The sequence below is a fragment of the Hypomesus nipponensis genome, chromosome 28 (genome assembly GCF_054491055.1).
Source record: "Hypomesus nipponensis isolate SF chromosome 28, ASM5449105v1, whole genome shotgun sequence".
Taxonomy (NCBI): Eukaryota; Metazoa; Chordata; class Actinopteri; order Osmeriformes; family Osmeridae; genus Hypomesus; species Hypomesus nipponensis.
Window position 1 is genome coordinate 3,429,375 of NC_140388.1, and position 18,744 is coordinate 3,448,118.

Sequence of the window (18,744 nt, forward strand, 5' to 3'; positions counted from 1 at the left end):
TGAAAACAACATTGCAATCGCCTGGCTTTGACGAGGGGGCAGAGATTTCGCATCAGCTGTGTGCTTGGCCATCAAGTGGTTTTTCAGACTGGACGTGCTGCGATGATAGCTCAGTTTACAACGACAAAACACACAGATCACTGGTCTTGTCAATAGAACCATTTGGCAACTTTTTTTAAAGCAAACTTTCCATTCAGAATCTTATTGGCATCCATTTCGGCATCTCGCGCTCGTCATCCACTCAAAACGTAACGTTAGCCTACTACCAGAGAATGTCTAATATCCGTAAACGGGCTCTGCTACTAATCTTTAGCCAGCTCGCAAGCCAAACGAGTGTTTGGCGTGCCTGTTGTTTTGTTTCCGGTCTAGCTAGATCCGGTGTGGTGTTGTAGTTTTTCTAACGTCGGTAGTTGTTGCAACAGCATGTGAAAAAAACTACAAAGTTTGCTAGGCCAAAAAAAGCGTTAATCGCGCGATAAAATAATTGACGCCGTTAATTTGGTTTTGCGTTAACGCCGTTAATAACGCGTTAAACTGACAGCACTAATATATACATATACTGTATACTGTATACATAAAAATGAAAATATATAGTCTCTGCTACACTAGAGTCCAAACAACTTAAGTACAGCATTCAAACATTTGAACATTAAAGTTCAAATGTGGCATCATTTCAATGTAAACGTTTTGTAACACGGCGCACAATGCAGCAGAGGGATAAGACCAGAAGCCCTTTTAGACTCTCCATGTGGTTCAATTCTTCAATGAAAAAGACACATGAACCCAAGCACCTTAGAACCCTGCAGAGCATTCCATAAGAGAGCCAGAGGCAGGAGACAGAGAAACAGCATGATGGAGGCTTGAGACAGCTCAGAGGTAACAGAACAGAACATGAGGTCTACTGCAGGTTTTAGGTAAAGTAGATCTTGTATGTGAACACCAGGGTGCCTGTGTTGAAAGAAAGATCGGGTGATATTACGACCCGTTTCCATGATAGGTTTGTTGTTTTGTGGACATTGTGGATGTCAGCTAGTGGTCACAGCCAAACAGCTCCAGGGAGACCCTGTGCTGTTCCGGAAGGGCCTGGGCCACGAGCATGACCTTGACGCTCTCAAAGTGGTAGCAGTGGTGGCCCACAATGACCTTGACACTATCAAAGTGGTCGTAGTGGTGGCCCACAATGAAGTAGTGGTGGCCTCTTGACGCCGTCAGGACCACACATGCCCGCGTCAACCTTCTTGAAGAGGGTGAAAGAAGCGTCTTTCACAGGAACACAGGGGCTGGCCATCGGGTCTGTGTCGTAGACGGTTTGACCTCTAAGGAGGCAGGAGGATGGTCATGGGAAAGCAGCAAGAGGTCTCAGAAGACCCAGTGGTGATCAATGTTCCGTCGTGTTAACATATCAATGGGGTCTTGTGGTAGAAAATTCTAGCTGGTCTGTGTAGATATGAATAGTCGAAGATGGCAGTTTCAATACAATTTATTCAGACTATAAAATTACATATGATTAAACAAAGCTTTGTTGATCAGTCATTTACAAAGGAGGTGCCTATCCACACAGATCGTTCGTAAGAGTGATAGAGAACTATCACACATGCACAGACTTATATACACTTTAGATCAATGGCATTCTATAAAATCTATCAATCAATGTAGCAAACTCAACTTAGTGACAGCTTAAAACAATACATTTACATATCAAATGTCTCACTGTTCTTTGTGTGACCATCTTCAAACAAGAACTTAATTAACATAACCTATGAAACAGGAAGAGTCAGTGCAGCTTGATCCATTTATCTATCTCACCACAGGTGACAAGAACAATACAACCAAACCCACATTGTCCTTAGACCAACTGTCTCTTCCCCCCCCAGGTGACAAGAACTCTTTCAGGTCACCCAGACTTCCCGTCTCCTAGAATTCACGTCTCCTAGTTAGGTGTTATATAACTACAGGTGGCATCTCTACCAAATGAAGTCGAATCAACATACATTGTATCAAGCTTCTTATCCAACTGTAAACTTTTCCTAAAACACATACATTGTACATAGGCTCAACATTTCTGCAACAGTCTTATACATCACTCTCATTGCTCCGGATAGCAGCTCCAGGGAAAACCTGTGCTGTTCCGGAAGGGTCCGAGCCATGAGCATGGTCACTGGTGTGGGGAGGGGGGAGAGCACTGTTGTGCTGTAGCAGATTAGAGCTACCAAAATAAAGTGTCATCTTGACTTGACAGCGAGCAATTTCAACCTTGATATATTCATATGTGAAATCAATATTATAAAAGTTATGGCATTGTATGACATGGTTCAAAAGTGTTGCAATATAGATATACTTTACAGTCTATAATTAAGAACCTACAATTAGCAGTCACAGCGTTTGACAATGGTGATTGAATCTGCTCCCTGATGGTTTGTGCATTAGCTGTGTGTGTGTGGTCTGCTCCCTAGTGGATTGTTGGTGGAACTGCAGGTGACCGTGCTGACTCCATTAAAGCTGGTACAGAACATAGTTCTGCTGGTGTCAGGAACATGCTAGGTAGCAGTACAAGTCACTGCAGAGGCTAATGCTTCAGAGGTGATCCTGAGGTGTTTAACTGTTAAATGAAGCCAGTCTGCATTGACACTCAGCACACATAGAAGCAAGCCATGTAACCATATGTTTTATTCAATCACCTTGAGGCAACAGTAGCTGATTAAACACTGGTTGATCATTACAATAGAATACACTTTATTGGTCATAGTGCATTAGATACTCAACAAAATTTGCTTGTGCAACCACTAAACCCCCCCCCCCCCTCTAAAAAAAACTAAAAACAATACTTACATCCACATACACCCTTCCACAACACTACAACACATCTAAGCATGCTTGCAACCCCACGCACTCACACATAAATATATGAAAAACATCAATAGTTGTGTTGGTGGGGGGTAGGAGGGCTGTGTGGGTGTGTAGTTCTGTGATGGCCCTGGGGATGAAGCTGTCCTGGAGTCTGAATGTGGGCTGTGGTGGCCCGCTAGCGCCTCCCAGAGGGCAGCAGGGAGAAGAGATCTGCAGGGTGAGTCTCATCCTTCCAAATGCCCCCTGGCCGGCCGAGGCAGCGTGTCCTCAAGATGTCGTCCAGGGGAGGCAGTGGAAGTCTGATTCTTCACTCAGCAGACCTTCTGACCCCACTGAGGGATTTCCTGTCCTTGTCTGTGCAGTTGACGTACCATGCAGTGATACAGTCTGTGATGACGCTTTCAATGCCATAGTGGTAAAAAGACTGAAGCAGCTCTAGAGATAGCTTGTTTCTCTTCAGTGTTCACAGGAAGTAGAGCCGCTGCTGTGCTTTCTGGACTGTGTTCATCTTCCATTCCAGGTCCTCTGAGAGCATAACCCCCAGGAACTGGAAGCAGGAGGTCCTCTCCACTTCCTCACCATTGATGATGAGGGGTCAAGGGTTCGCCTTTTGCCATCTGAAGTCGACCATGATCTCTTTTGTCTTCTTGACATTCAGGGTCAGGTTGTTTTCTTGAAGCCATCCTGTCAGTCTGTCAACTTTGTCTCTGTAGGCACTTTCGTTTCCGTCGGTGATTTGTCCTGCCACAGTCGTGTCATCTGCAAATGTGATCACTGCATTTGAATGATGGGTGTTGGTGCAGTCATATGTGTAGACGGAGTAGAACAGGGGACTCAATACACAGCCTTGTGGAGCTCCAGTGCTGAGGGACAGGCTCCATGATGGGTGAGGACCCAGTATCACTGTCTGCAGGCGATCTGTTAAGAAATCCTTCATCCACTTACACAGGCTATAGCTGAGGCCCAGATCAAGGAGTTTGGTGATCAGCCGGTTAGGGACGATGGTATTAAAAGCCGAGCTGTAATCTATGAAGAGCAGCCTCACATATGTCTCCTTCTTGTCCAGGTGTGTCAGCGTTGTATGGAGGGCTGTGACGATAGCGTCCTCAGTGGACCTGTTTTCCCATCTGGTCCCTCTGCCTTCCTTGTGTTCACAGACCTGAGGATGCGTCTCACTTCCTCTGCTGTTACCATGGCTGTGTGGTCTGGGCCTTAACTGCCTGTGCATGAACTCAAGTTGAAGGTAAAGCGACGAGAAGACCCAAACTCATGTTCTCCTGTTCAACCAGACTCCAGACTCCACGCTCAGGAGACTCACAAGCCTTCATGTCGGCTTCCTCGGTTCACCTGGTGACCAGAAACCAATTACTGCTGATATCATTCACCTGTCCTCAAAGTCTTATTCTAGGGACTGTTCCCTTCCTGACGGAGGGTTTTAGTCCTTACATGTATAAGGTAATACTATCCTGTTAATATCTTTCTTGGTTTTATAGTGCTCAAAAGGTATCTCACTTTGAAGGGACAATATTTGCACATGTAAAGGAGATGTACATTGCTGAAACAAAGAGAAACTCAAGAAAAGCACAATAACATGTCTGATCAAATACATCAATAATCACAATAAATATGAACCTGAGGACCAACCAAACCAGCTGACCTGCTGACTGAAGGTTCACCACCACAGAGAACTCTACTGACAGAGTAGCTGACTGAAGGATCACCACCACAGAGAACTCTACTGACAGAGTAGCTGACTGAAGGTTCACCACCACAGAGAACTCTACTGACAGAGTAGCTGACTGAAGGTTCACCACCACAGAGAACTCTACTGACAGAGTAGCTGACCACATGTGGAAAGGAGACCAACAAGGGGAGGAGACCAACAATAACAAACACAATACTGACAAGCTGGGATACCACAGGTGACTGTGCCACACTGGTGACACATGTTTCCTCCCCAACCTCCTCCTCCTCTCCTCCCTCCTCCTCCTCTTCCTCCTCCTCCCCTCCCTCCTCCTCCTCTCCTCCCTCCTCTTCCTCCTCCTCTTCCTCCTCCTCCCCTCCCTCCTCCTCCTCTCCTCCCTCCTCCTCCTCCTCCCCTCCCTCCTCCTCCTCTACTCCCTCCTACGCACCCTCCTCCTCCTCTTCCTCCCTCCCTCCTCCTCCGCCCCCACCCTCCTCCTCTTCCTCTCTCCTCCTCCTCCGCCCCCACCCTCCTCCTCCTCTTCCTCCCTCTTCCTCCTCCGCCCCCACCCTCCTCCTCCTCTTCCTCCCTCCTCCTCCTCCGCCCCCACCCTCCTCCTCCTCTTCCTCCCTCCTCCCTCCCTCCTCCCTTGTTCCCTGCATCTATCTCCAAAGAGCTCATGGACTCTGGCACCTTCACTGACATTCCTACCAAAACGGGCATGCAGGAATGCACACAAACAAGCACCACACACACACACACACTATGCACAGACACTCTCGCATACACACACACAAACTACGCACACAGGCAAACCCACACACACCCACATAAATGCACAAAAACACAAATATGTAGACACTCATACACACACAAACACTACTATACCTGTCTAACAATTTTTGGATTTCATGTAAACGGCAGTCATTACTTAGCTCAGCTCAACACAGAGATATCAGTTGTTCATGTGGTCTTCATCAACTGTGGACAACTGTCTTCATACCTGGGGACATCTGGAACACGCACAACAAAGAACTCAACAGGACATTTAGAAACACACATGGCTTTGAATAGAGGAGTGTCAATGTTAAGATTGTATGTGATCATGTTTCTCTGCTTCTATGGAGAACTGGAAGGACACAGAGGTAGAGAACTGCATCCAGAGGAGGATGTCATCCATGAAACGTTCTGTTAGACCTCAGGAAAACCATTCCAATTACCAACACCCCTCTTTATCACTCACAGTGAGTTAAACCCCCCCCCTCCCAACACCCCTCTATAACACACACGGTGAGTTAGTGGGTAGAGAGAGATAGAGAGGAGGTGGTGGTAGAGAGGAGGTGGTGGTAGAGAGGAGGTGGTGGGTAGAGAGGAGGTGGTGGGTAGAGAGGAGGTGGTGGGTAGAGAGGAGGTGGTGGTAGAGAGGAGGTGGTGGTAGAGAGGAGGTGGTGGTAGAGAGGAGGTGGTGGTAGAGAGGAGGTGGTGGGTAGAGAGGAGGTGGTGGTAGAGAGGAGGTGGTGGTAGAGAGGAGGTGGTGGGTAGAGAGGAGGTGGTGGTAGAGAGGAGGTGGTGATAGAGAAGAGGTGGTGGTAGAGAGGAGGTGGTGGTAGAGAGGAGGTGGTGGTAGAGAGGAGGTGGTGGGTAGAGAGGAAGTGGTGGTCGAGAGGAGGTGGTGGTAGAGAGGAGGTGGTGATAGAGGAAGTGGTGGGTAGAGAGGAGGTGGTGGTAGAGAGGAGGTGGTGGTAGAGAGGAGGTGGTGGGTAGAGAGGAGGTGGTGGTAGAGAGGAGGTGGTGGTAGAGAGGAGGTGGTGGTAGAGAGGAGGTGGTGGGTAGAGAGGAGGTGGTGGTAGAGAGGAGGTGGTGGTAGAGGAGGTGGTGATAGAGAGGAGGTGGTGGTAGAGAGGAGGTGGTGGGTAGAGAGGAGGTGGTGGTAGAGAGGAGGTGGTGGTAGAGAGGAGGTGGTGGTAGAGAGGAGGTGGTGGTAGAGAGGAGGTCTGGGGGAGAGGGGATCACACTAGACACACACAGTTTATATTCAAGTGGGTAATAGTGTCCCATAACTGGTCCTAAATGTAGTGTTAACATTGTGTGTGTGTACGTGTGTGTGTGTGTGTAGGACCACTGGGTCACCAACGAACACACAGCATGTCTTCTATCATCCAGTCTAAAACATCTTTATTTCTCCTTATTTAGGCAGTAAGACACTATTTAGTTCATCACATTCAGTGGAACTGAGATCAAAGACAGGATTGTTGTTTGTCAACAATGAAAACAAAACAAACATTTGTTGTAGAAATGTTGGGCCTATGTACAATGTATGTGTTTAGGAAAAGTTTCCAGTTGGATAAGAAGCTTGATACAATGTATGTTGATTCGACTTCATTTGGTAGACATGCCACCTGTAGTTTTATAACACCTAACTAGGAGACGTGAAGTCTAGGAGACAGGAAGGCTGGGTGACCTGAAAGAGTTCTTGTCACCTGTGGTGAGATGGATAAATGGATCAAGCTGCCCTGACTCTTCCTGTTTCATAGGTGATGTGAATTCTTGTTTGAAGATGGTCACACAAAGGACAGTCGACCATTTGACTGGTCAACCCCTGTGGCTTTATTATCTGCTGCTCTGGAGAGAGCTGTGACAACAAAGAACTTTGGGACACTTGGTGGAGATGTATTGTTTCAAGCTGTCACTAAGTTGAGTTAGCCAATCACAGAGTTTGCTATATTGATTGATTGATCTTACAGAATGCCATTGATCTAAAGTTTATATAAGGTTGAGCATGTGTGATAGTTCGCTATCACTCTTGCGAACGATTTGTGGCTAGTACACCCTTCGTAATGACTGATCACAAAGTACTTTGTTTAAATCATATGTAATTGTATAGTCTAAATAAATTGATTTAAAACCTCCATCTCTGACTATTCAAATCTACACAGTCCAGCTAGAATTTTCTTTTACAACATTCTACACACACCAATATTTACAAACACTCTGGGATATCAATTACAACTGTATACAGTTCAATCTTCAATCACATCTATGTGAGCACAGTGTGTGAGAGTGTATGTGATCTATTCTACCTGACACAGGGACACTGAGGAGTCAGACCAAACCCCGAACCCAGGATAGAGGGGCTCAGTGAATGTGCTGTGGAATGTGTGCAGGTGGGTCAGTGTGTCAGAGGAGACTGTGTAGAAGGACAGAGTGCCGGCCGGCCAGTCCAGATACACTCCTACTCTGTGGGAGCTGGAGGGGGGGGCAGGTATGACAGTGATCTTATTATTGTGCCTGGCATAGTAACTGTTATAATCACACCTCAGACTCCAGGACTTGTTATTGTATCCAAGCACACAAACAGCACCCTTTACTCTCCTGCTGATTCCTTTATATGTCACTGCTATATAAACCAGTCCTCCACTCCTCTCTGCCTCCCAGTAACAGCGCCCAGGCAGACCCTCTCTACACAGCACCTGTTCATAGTACTCAAATCTCTCTGGGTGATCAGGATACGGCTGCTCCTCTCTCTTCCTTGTCACCTTTCTGCCCTCCTCAGACAGAGAGAGGCGTCTGTGTGCTGTGTTTGGGTCCAGTGTGAGCTCACAGGCATCTGATGGGGGAGACCAAGACACAATATATTACTGATCATCATCATTCACATTAGAATGTCTCCCTCTTCCTGCCCCCCCCTTTCATTCCCCCCCCCCCCCCCCCACCTCCCTTATCTACTCCTGTACTACGGTACTTAGGAATGATTTGCTGGACCTGATGTGAGTTTCCTCCAGGAACACAATGACTGTTATTGAGGGATTTGTTGCTCTTGTTGGTTAATTGGAACTGATTCTTGTACTCGCTGTAAATTATATTCTTGTTGCTTTTCTACAGGTACACTCCTGCACTTTTGAGGTTCATGTTGTTTCATTGTAACTTGTTTAACTACATGCTCTTCTGGTTCTTCCCATTGGCACTTATTTGCTTTTCACAATGTCTGCTCCATGTTTTGGCTCAGTGAGTTAGACCCCTACACCCCCCTACCAATGCCCCTCTTTATCACTCAGAGTGAGTTACACCCCACCCCCCCCTACCAACACCCCTCATCATCACTCAAAGTGAGTTAGACCCCCCCCCCCCCACCAACACCCCTCTTTATCACTCAGTGAGTTACACCCCCCCCCCCTACCAACACCCCTCATCATCACTCACAGTGAGTTAGACCCCCCCCCCTACCAACACCCCTCATCATCACTCACAGTGAGTTAGACCCCCCCCCCCTACCAACACCCCTCATCATCACTCACAGTGAGTTAGACCCCCCCCCCTACCAACACCCCTCATCATCACTCACAGTGAGTTAGACCCCCCCCCCCCCCCCCACCAACACCCCTCTTTATCACTCAGTGAGTTAGACCCCCCCCCCTACCAACGGGACTTGAACGGGACTGCAAGCATCTACATCAAGTCTCTCCTGCAACCTTACACCCCCACCCGTCACCTACGGTCTTCTTCAGACAACCGCCTGGTGGTCCCACCGCTCAAGACCGCCCAGTCCCAACACAAGCTCTTCTCCTGCCTGGCGCCCCAATGGTGGAACCAGCTCCCCACCTCCATCAGGGACACTGACTGTCTCCCCACCTTCAAGAGAAGGCTCAAGACGCACTTGTTACGGGAGTACAACGGTACTTAGGAATGGTTGGCTGGACTTGTTAGTTTCCTCCAGGATCACAATGACTCTTATTGACTGACTTGTTGCTCTTGTAGGTTAGATATAACGAAGTTAAGTCTTGTACTTGCTGTGAAATATTTTACTGTTGATTGTTCTTTTACAGGTACAGTCCTGCACTTTTGTGGTTCATGTTGTTTTAATTTGTAACTTGTATAACTGCATGCTCTTATGGGTCTTCCCTTTTGGCACTTGTTTAGCTTTTTCACAATGTATGCTTCATGTTTTGGCTGCTTGCAATGTTTGGGACTATCTCGTTGTTATGATCAGTGACCTATGCTCTTTTGTAAAGCTCTCTCTTGGAAGTCGCTTTGGATAAAAGCGTCTGCTAAATGAATAAATGTTAAATGTTACCAACACCCCTCTTTATCGCTCAGTGAGTTAGACCCCCCCCCTACCAACACCCCTCTTTATTACTCACAGTGAGTTAGACCCCCCCCCTACCAACACCCCTCTTTATCACTCACAGTGAGTTAGACCCCCCCCCCCCTACCAACACCCCTCTTTATCACTCTCAGTGAGTTAGACCCCCCCCTCCCTACCAACACCCCTCTTTATCACTCACAGTGAGTTAGACCCCCCCCCCCCTACCAACACCCCTCTTTATCACTCTCAGTGAGTTAGACCCCCCCCCCCCTACCAACACCCCTCTTTATCACTCACAGTGAGTTAGACCCCCCCCCCCTACCAACACCCCTCTTTATCACTCACAGTGAGTTAACCCCCCCCCCCCCTACCAACACCCCTTTTTATCACTCTCAGTGAGTTAGACCCCCCCCCCCCACCAACACCCCCTTTTTCACTCAGCGAGTTAGACCCCCCCCCCCTACCAACACCCCTCTTTATCACTCAGTGAGTTAGACCCCCCCCCTACCAACACCCCTCTTTATCACTCAGTGAGTTAGACCCCCCCCCCCCCTACCAACACCCCTCTTTATCACTCAGTGAGTTAGACCCCCCTTCGTATTTGCTTTTCACAATGTCTGCTTCATGTTTTGGCTCCCCACAATGTTTTTGGGGCGTCTTGTTGTTTATGATCATTGACCTGTGCTCTTTTGTAAAGCTCTCTTTTGGAAGTCGCTTTGGATAAAAGTGTCTAAATGAAGAGATGTACTCTCTCCCCCCATCCTCTCCCCCTACTAGAAGTGTGGAACTGAATCGATGCATCACAATGCGGACATGGACAATGCTGCATTGATGCAGTGGCCGACCAGAATCGCTTATAACGCAATGATGTCGCTCGTTAATTTTCCGGCCGCGGCATAAACATACAAATGAATGTTTGACCTCCCCCCCCCCCCCCCTCCACCTTCCGGACCTCCTCTCCCCCCACCCCCTCTAATGTCAGAATGTCAAAATACAAAAACAGGTCAAGTTCAGGTTGGGACGGTTCATGTTGCACTTCTGGACGGTACTGAACAGTGAGAAACAAAGTTCTTTGTGAGCCCTGGGGGTGGAGATGGAGGAGAGGGAGGAGGGGAGGGGTGAGAGGGGAGAGAGGAAAGGGCAGAGGGAGATGAAGGGAGGTGAGGGGAGAATAGAGGGGTGGTGGGGAGGGAGGAGGAGAGGGTAGGGGAGTGGAGAGGGAAGGAAGAGAGGAGTGAGGGAGGGAAGAGGAGAGGGTAGGGGAGTGGAGAGGGAAGGAAGAGAGGAGTGAGGGAGGGAAGAGGAGAGGGTAGGGGAGTGGAGAGGGAAGGAAGAGAGGAGTGAGTGACGGAGGGAGGGAGGGAACACACACCAGCTAGGGGAAGGGAGGGAGGGGAACAGGGGAGGGAAAGGAGGAGAGAGAGTGAAGGGAGGTCACATACGTGTGTCCATTTCTGACAGTGTCAAAGTCACTCATGGTATTGTCCCTGTATGACTCTGTGTACTAGCAGTCAATACTCACATCTCCTAGGGACAGGTTTGATCCTGCACTCTCCACTATGATCCACACTGTAGGGAGAAGCAGAGGAATGATGAGGAAATGACACCTCACCTGTGACTAAAGTGAATATGTTGTTTCTATGTTTATCATCAGAGATGTATTCCAGAAAGCAGGTTTTACAAACTGAGCCTAACCCTGAACTCTGACTTGATGAACCCTGAGATGGGAAGCACAGAGTTATCGGTTCCAGAAAAGCTGATCCGAGTTAGTTTAATTCAAATTTCAGTCAAGACACTCACGTGATTGATTTCACCATTTATTCATCCAGCCCCGGGAGAGTTTGTGACTTAGCCCCCCCCAGCCCCCAGCCATCGAGGTCATCGAGGACGCGTGTGCGTGCATGTGTGCAACTTTATAGCGCCGCCTATCAAGCTAAGGCCGATTTATACTTCTGCGTTTTTACGCACACGCACACGGGGAACGCCCTCTCCGTCAAGAAACGCCCTCTGCGTGTCCTCGCAGAGCCCTCGCAGAGCTCTGCGTGCGCCTCCTGATTTTCCTGACTATCCGTCTGTCCGTGCGTCTTTTTACGGATACCACTTGGCTATGATTGGTCCATATTAAGAACCGCTTGCGTCAGGGGTGGGGGCGGGGTTGCCGTGACCAACAAGAGAACAGAATCCTTTGACAGCCATTGTTGTAAGTTTTTACAACTATTATTTCAGCTAAACAGTACATGTAAATCAGCATCTGAATTAAAATGTGACTAGAAATGGGCAGTGTAGTTGCTGAAAATGTGCTTATTTTATTGATGAAACGGTTCATTTGTAAATTTGCTCCGACTTTTCAATAACCTAGCTAGCATCGCAGTGCAGCGCCATCTACTGTTCTGGCTGTGAATTGCTTTCAGCATGCAGAGCCGTCAGAGTAGTATAAATTCAACCAATCCGTCCAACTCCGTCCGATTCCGTGCGTGCGTCTGTCCGTTAACGGAGAAGCAGAAGTATAAATCGGCCTTAAGTCTATGAGCTGAGAACACGGCGATGGGTGATATGGCGCGCTGCCCGAGTGCCATGCCTGAACCTGCTTCGCTCATTCACTGGAATTAGAAATTCTCATGCTTGTAGGCAAGTATGCAAACATTTTCTGAAAGATAAACAACAACTGCAACAGCAAAAGACAGACAGTTGGTCAATGAGTACATTTCAATGCAGTCTATTTATTTGACATTTAACCACACATCTTACTACAGCTGAACAAGTGGTGGAACAATCCTATGGGCACAAAACACACTTGGCAGCAGCTGAAAATGAAATATAAAATCAGTTCAAACAGGTAGGGTATATTTTGCTTAGGCCTACCAGACACATGATTGTTTTAATCATGTTTGACAGGATTAAACCAAGTCAAAATCATTCAGTGGCTGTCTCAACTTGTGAGAATGCTGTTTTAACACAGATGTTGTCTCACCTAATATCCTGCTCAGTATATGAACATTGTATGGAAGCAAATCGTGACCAAAATTAAAATTAAAATGCATTTCCAGAAATGCATTTTCATTTTAAGAATGTGGCTGCATTATTTGACTCAAATGAAATTAGTAATCAATCATCCTATTTGCATTTTAATTTTCTTCTTTAAGACTGCTCATTCTTTCACTTAATTAAAATGTTAACAAAATTAAATTTTACAAATATGCCCCAGCAAATAGATACCAAAATTCAATTTGAAATGTAAAATTTGAAAATTTCCAGAAGAGCGGTGCAGCAGAGTGACATCAGTAGCCGCTCTTCTTCAGCTCCCTGCTGACCAAGCTACCCATCTTTTTCGGTACGGGGCGGTGGCATACGCCGAACATATTACCTTTATTTAAACCATTTAATGAATAGCTTTCAACGGACTCGAACGGGATGTTGATGGTTGGTCGTTTGAGGCTCCACAGCCTCAAACTATGGCAAACACATTAATGTGTAAATCTGTGACGGCTATGCAGACTAGGCTATGCAGCCAAGCTCTCTATGACTTGTTCTACTCGGTCACGGGCATCAGACTCAGATATTTTATTAGATTCTACCTGCTTAGCTAATTCTTACAGTGTTTGCACAATTTGAGGAAGCGCCATTATCTGTGATAAGTCCTCTAAAGACCCAGCAATTCAATCAATTTCCCAGCACATTTGCAATGTATTTTTAGGTTAGATTGTAAATTATGGCTACTTTATATATATTTTTTTAATTCTAAATCCCCTTAGTATTAGCTAGACTTTGCTCATTTTGTATAGTTAGTCCACATATTTAAGTTTTAAGATTCCTATATGTTTAACGTATGCACCTTCCGCCAAAGTAAATTCCTTGTCTGAGCAAACCTTCACGGCGAATAAAACCCTTTCTGATTCTGATGTAATGCAATGCAGATGTGCACACCGCCCCGTACTGAACAAGATGGGTAGCTCGGTCAGCAGGGAGCTGAAGATGCGCGGCTACTGACGTAACTTTGCTGCGCCGCTCAGAATGCATTTTCATTTTCAAATTGTGGGCAGTTCTTTGCGGGCAGAACACAAAAATGAAAATGCAATGTCCGCTCTGTTTTCTTTTTGATTATGGCATAAAATGTGCAGTCTTGAAGAAGAAATGCAAATGCAAATCGGATGATTGATTACTAATATCATTTATGAGTCAAATAATGCAGCCACATTCTTAAAATGAAAATGCATTTCTGGAAATACATTTTCATTTGAATTTTGGTCACGATTTGCTTCCATAACATTGGACTTGTAGTGGACTAACAGAAAGAAGGCAGAGCAGGGCACCACCTCTGACAGAGGCAGAAGAGCTGGCTCTGAGCCAGAACGCTGGGCGACCAGTGGCTGAAGGCATCCCTGGAGGGAGCTCATCCAAGCCTATCACCCCCGAGGACACAAGTGCCCACATAACATGTTGGTGTGTTTTTTGTAGATTTAATTTGGGGGGTTCATTTCTCCCAACAGTAATTGATGGTGTTATCTGCCTTGTTGAGCCTTCTGCCGCAATAGAACCTCTTGCAGTTTAAGTTTTCAATATTGCAAAGAATGTGTACAGTACAGTAGAACAGAATGCTCTTTATCACAGAATGAGATATGTAGTCTGCTGCCACAGAGAGGGATTCAGAAAGATCTACACAGGTATACATCTTACTGTATGGTAGCTGCGGAGCTACACTGTTCTCTCCCCATGTACATTGTTTTGAGGTTCTTGTGTGGAATTATGGGTTTGACATGTACATCGACGTGATGAGAAAAAAGAATGAATGGTAAAACAACTGACGCATTCTTCTCCTTTATAACAGAGCATGACTAGGCATTACAAGGAGGAGCAGGGTTTCCCACTGTTACGTCTACTCGGAGACCCGGGCCTCGACGCTCCCTCTCTCCTGAATATTAGGGATGCGTAATGACGCGCACCTGTGTACACGTTTGTCCTCGGCTGTAGCCAATTATGTTTATGTATTTAAGGAGTGAGTTTGTGTTTGTCATTTGTCGGTTATTGTCACGTTTTATGTTCAGAGAGCATGTTAGAATTCTCTTGAGAGCTCTGCTGGATGCGAGCGTTATTTTTGTTGTTCTGCATGACGAATAGGCTACCTGAGTTAAGTGCTGTTTTGTTTTTGCCGATGGACATTCCATTTAACTACAACCTCCTGCATCATACACCTCCTGTTTTTTTTGTTCAACTCAACTACACGGTGACACCCACAGAAAATGCGTTAGTTAAAGTGGAACTGAACTGCGATTAGACACAGTGATATTATAATAGTATATAATTTTTAATGACATAAAAATATATATAACATACAACTGCATGCCATATTCTATTAATAATCAAAATCTCTCTAGTGTGTAAATTATGTACTTAAAAAGAACTGGGCGCCGCCATGTTTAAATGATGTGTACATCTGACGTCACGAGAATGGTTGGGCTCAATTTCAACCCGCCAAATTGCATTAAAAATGGAAGAAAATCGACCCATCATACCTGTCCATGTTCAACCTATGGTGTATGCTTCCGAACCGATACGTAATGATGTACCCGCAGGACTGTAGTTGTTCCATATAATGCAGAATATGTGGTTTTGTCGGAAGATATAAATATAGTTAACACTGACAGGTTGCCCCTCCTTGAGTCACCACCTTACCGCGGTGGAGGGGTTTGCGTGTCCTAGTGATCCTGGAAGCTATGTTGTCGGGGGCTTTATGCCCCTGGTAGGGTCTCCCAAGGCAAACAGGTTCCAGGTGAAAGACCAGACAAAGCGTGGCTCAAAAAACCATCCATGAAGAAACACAACAATGGTTCTCAGTTGCCCCTGCCCGGAAGCGGGTCACCGGGGCACCCCCCTGGAGCCAGGCCCGGGGGTGGGGCTCGATGGCGAGCGCCTGGTGGCCGGGCCTTTTCCCATGGGGCCCGGTTGGGCACAGCCCGAAGAGACAACGTGGGACCCTCTTCCAGTGGGCTCACCATCCGCAGGAGGGGTCATGGGGGTCGGGTGCAGTGTGAGACGGGCGGCGGCCGAAGGCGGGGGCCTTGGCGGTCCGATCCTCGGCTGCAGAAGCTAGCTTTAGGGACGTGGAACGACACCTCGCTGGCGGGAAAGGAGCCTGAGCTGGTGCGCGAGGTAGAGAGTTTCCGGCTAGATATAGTCGGCCTCGCCTCAACGCACAGCACAGGCTCCGGAACCAGTCTCCTTGAGAGGGGCTGGACTCTCTTCCACTCTGGAGTTGCCCTTGGTGAGAGGCGTCGAGCTGGGGTGGGAATACTCGTTTCCCCTCGGTTCGGTGCCTGTACATTGGGGTTCACCCCGGTGGATGAGAGGGTAGCCTCCCTCCGCCTTCGGGTGGGGGGACGGGTCCTCACTGTCGTTTGTGCTTATGCACCAAACGGCAGCTCAGAGTACCCACCCTTTTTGGAGTCTCTGGAGGGGGTGCTGGAAAGCGCTCCTCCCGGGGATTCCCTCGTCCTCCTGGGGGACTTCAATGCTCATGTGGGCAATGACAGTGAGACCTGGAGGGGCGCGATTGGGAGGAACGGCCCCCCCGATCTGAACCCGAGTGGTGTTCTGTTGTTGGACTTCTGTGCTAAACACGGCTTGTCCATAACGAACACCATGTTCAAGCATAAGGGTGTCCATATGTGCACCTGGCACCAGGACACCCGAGGTCTCAGTTCGATGATCGACTTCGTAGTCGTGTCGTCGGACTTGAGGCCGCATGTCTTGGACACTCGGGTGAGGAGAGGGGCGGAGCTGTCAACTGATCACCACCTGGTGGTGAGTCGGCTCCGATGGTGGGGGAGGACGCCGGTCAGGCCTGGCAGGCCCAAACGTAATGTGAGGGTCTGCTGGGAACGGCTGGCGGAACCCTCTGTCAGAAGGAGCTTCAACTCCCACCTCCGGGAGAGCTTCGATCATGTCTCGGGGGGGGCTGGGGACATTGAGTCCGAATGGGCCATATTCCGGGCCTCCATTGTTGAAGCGGCTGACCGGAGCTGCGGCTGCAAGGCGGTCGGTGCATGTCGCGGCGGTAACCCTCGGACCCGGTGGTGGACTCCGGAGGTGAGAGATGCCGTCAAGCTGAAGAAGGAGGCCTATCGGGCTTTATTGGCTGGTAGGACTCCTGAGGCAGCTGATGTGTACCGGCAGGCCAAGCGGAACGCGGCTTTGGCGGTCGCGGAGGCAAAAACCCGGGCATGGGAGGAGTTCGGCGAGGCCATGGAGAATTACTTCCGAACGGCTTCAAAAAGGTTCTGGACCACCATCCGGCGACTCAGGAGGGGGAAGCAGTGCTCTGTCAACACTGTATACGGTGGGGACGGTGCGCTGCTGACTTCGACGGGGGACGTCCTGGATCGGTGGAAGGAATACTTTGAAGACCTCCTTAATTCCACCAACATGCTTTCCGACGTGGAGGCAGAGTCTGGGGACATAGGGGGGGGCCCTACTATCTCTGGGGCCGAGGTCGCCGAGGTGGTTGAAAAGCTCCGCGGTGGCAGGGCCCCTGGGGTGGACGAGGTCCGCCCGGAGTTCCTTAAGGCTCTGGATGTTGTAGGGCTGTCTTGGTTGACACGACTCTGCAACATCGCGTGGACATCGGGGACAGTGCCTCTGGACTGGCAGACCGGGGTGGTGGTTCCCCTCTTTAAGAAGGGGGACCGGAGGGTGTGCTCCAACTTTAGGGGGATCACACTCCTCAGCCTCCCTGGGAAAGTCTATTCAGGGGTCCTGGAGAGGAGGGTCCGCCGGATTGTCGAACCTCGGATTCAGGAGGAGCAATGTGGTTTTCGTCCTGGCCGTGGAACAGTGGACCAGCTCTATACCCTCCGCGGAGTCCTGGAGGGTACATGGGAGTTCGCCCAACCAGTCTACACATGTTTTGTGGATTTGGAAAAGGCGTTCGACCGTGTCCCTCGGGGGCTCATGTGGGGGGTGCTCCGAGAGTACGGGGTACCGGATTCCCTGATCGGGGCTGTCCGGTCCCTGTACGACCGGTGCCAGAGTTTGGTCCGCATTGCCGGTAGTAAGTCGAACTTGTTTCCGGTGAGGGTTGTCACCGATTCTGTTCATTACCTATATGGACAGGATTTCTAGGCGCAGCCAGGGTGTTGAGGGGGTCCGGTTTGGTGACCTCAGGATCGGGTCGCTGCTTTTTGCAGATGATGTGGTCCTGTTGGCTTCATCGGGCCGTGACCTTCAGCTCTCACTGGAGCGGTTCGCAACCGAATGTGAAGCGGCTGGGATGCGAATCAGCACCTCCAAATCTGAGGCCATGGTTATCGACCGGAAAAGGGTGGAGTGCCATCTCCGGGTCGGGGAGGAGATCCTGAACCAAGTGGAGGAGTTCAAGTATCTCGGGGTCTTGTTCACGAGTGAGGGAAGAATGGAGCGCGAGGTCGACAGGCGGATCGGTGCGGCGTCCGCAGTGATGCGGGCTCTGCATCGGTCCGTCGTGGTGAAGAAGGAGCTGAGTCGAAAGGCGAAGCTCTCTATTTACCAGTCGATCTACGTTCCTACCCTCACCTATGGTCACGAACTATGGGTAGTGACCGAAAGAACGAGATCGCGAATACAAGCGGCCGAAATGAGCTTTCTCCGCAGGGTGTCCGGGCTCTCCCTTAGAGATAGGCTGAGAAGCTCGGTCATCCGGGAGGGGCTCAGAGTAGAACCGCTGCTCCTCCGCGTCGAGAGGAGCCAGCTGAGGTGGCTCGGGCATCTGATTAGGATGCCTCCTGGACGCCTCCCTGGTGAGGTGTTCCGGGCACGTCCCACTGGGAAGAGGCCCCAGGGAAGACCCAGGACACGCTGGAGGGACTATGTCACTCGGCTGGCTTGGGAACGCCTCGGGGTCCCCCAGGAAGAGGTGGTGGAAGTGGCCGGGGAGAGGGAAGCCTGGGCCTCCATGCTTAGGTCGTTGCCCCCGCGACCCGATCCCCGGACAAGCGGCAGATGACGACGACGACTGACAGGTTGAACAACACCGAGTGGTGTGCTTGTAGCTTGCTCCTTGTCATAGCTGCACGACAATGCCAACAGACAGAATTGATCTGATCAAAGAGGCAGACCTGCATGACCTGGGTGTTGGTGGTCCACCAAAATGATCGTTCAT

General features: G+C 48.9%; 1 protein-coding gene across 1 annotated transcript in view; it reads right to left on the bottom strand.

Moving 5' to 3' along the window:
- Nucleotides 1-7,449: 7,449 nt before the first annotated feature.
- The window catches only part of LOC146219512 (NACHT, LRR and PYD domains-containing protein 12-like), a 59,613-nt gene continuing 48,318 nt past the window's right edge, over nucleotides 7,450-18,744 (bottom strand). Inside the window, exons 10-11 of the mRNA XM_084695280.1 lie at nucleotides 11,137-11,183; nucleotides 7,450-8,138 (exon numbers count right to left, since the gene is read on the bottom strand). Of these exons, the coding sequence (XP_084551406.1) occupies nucleotides 7,603-8,138; nucleotides 11,137-11,183 (583 nt within the window). The 3' untranslated portion in view covers nucleotides 7,450-7,602. The remainder of the gene's footprint in view (nucleotides 8,139-11,136; nucleotides 11,184-18,744) is intronic.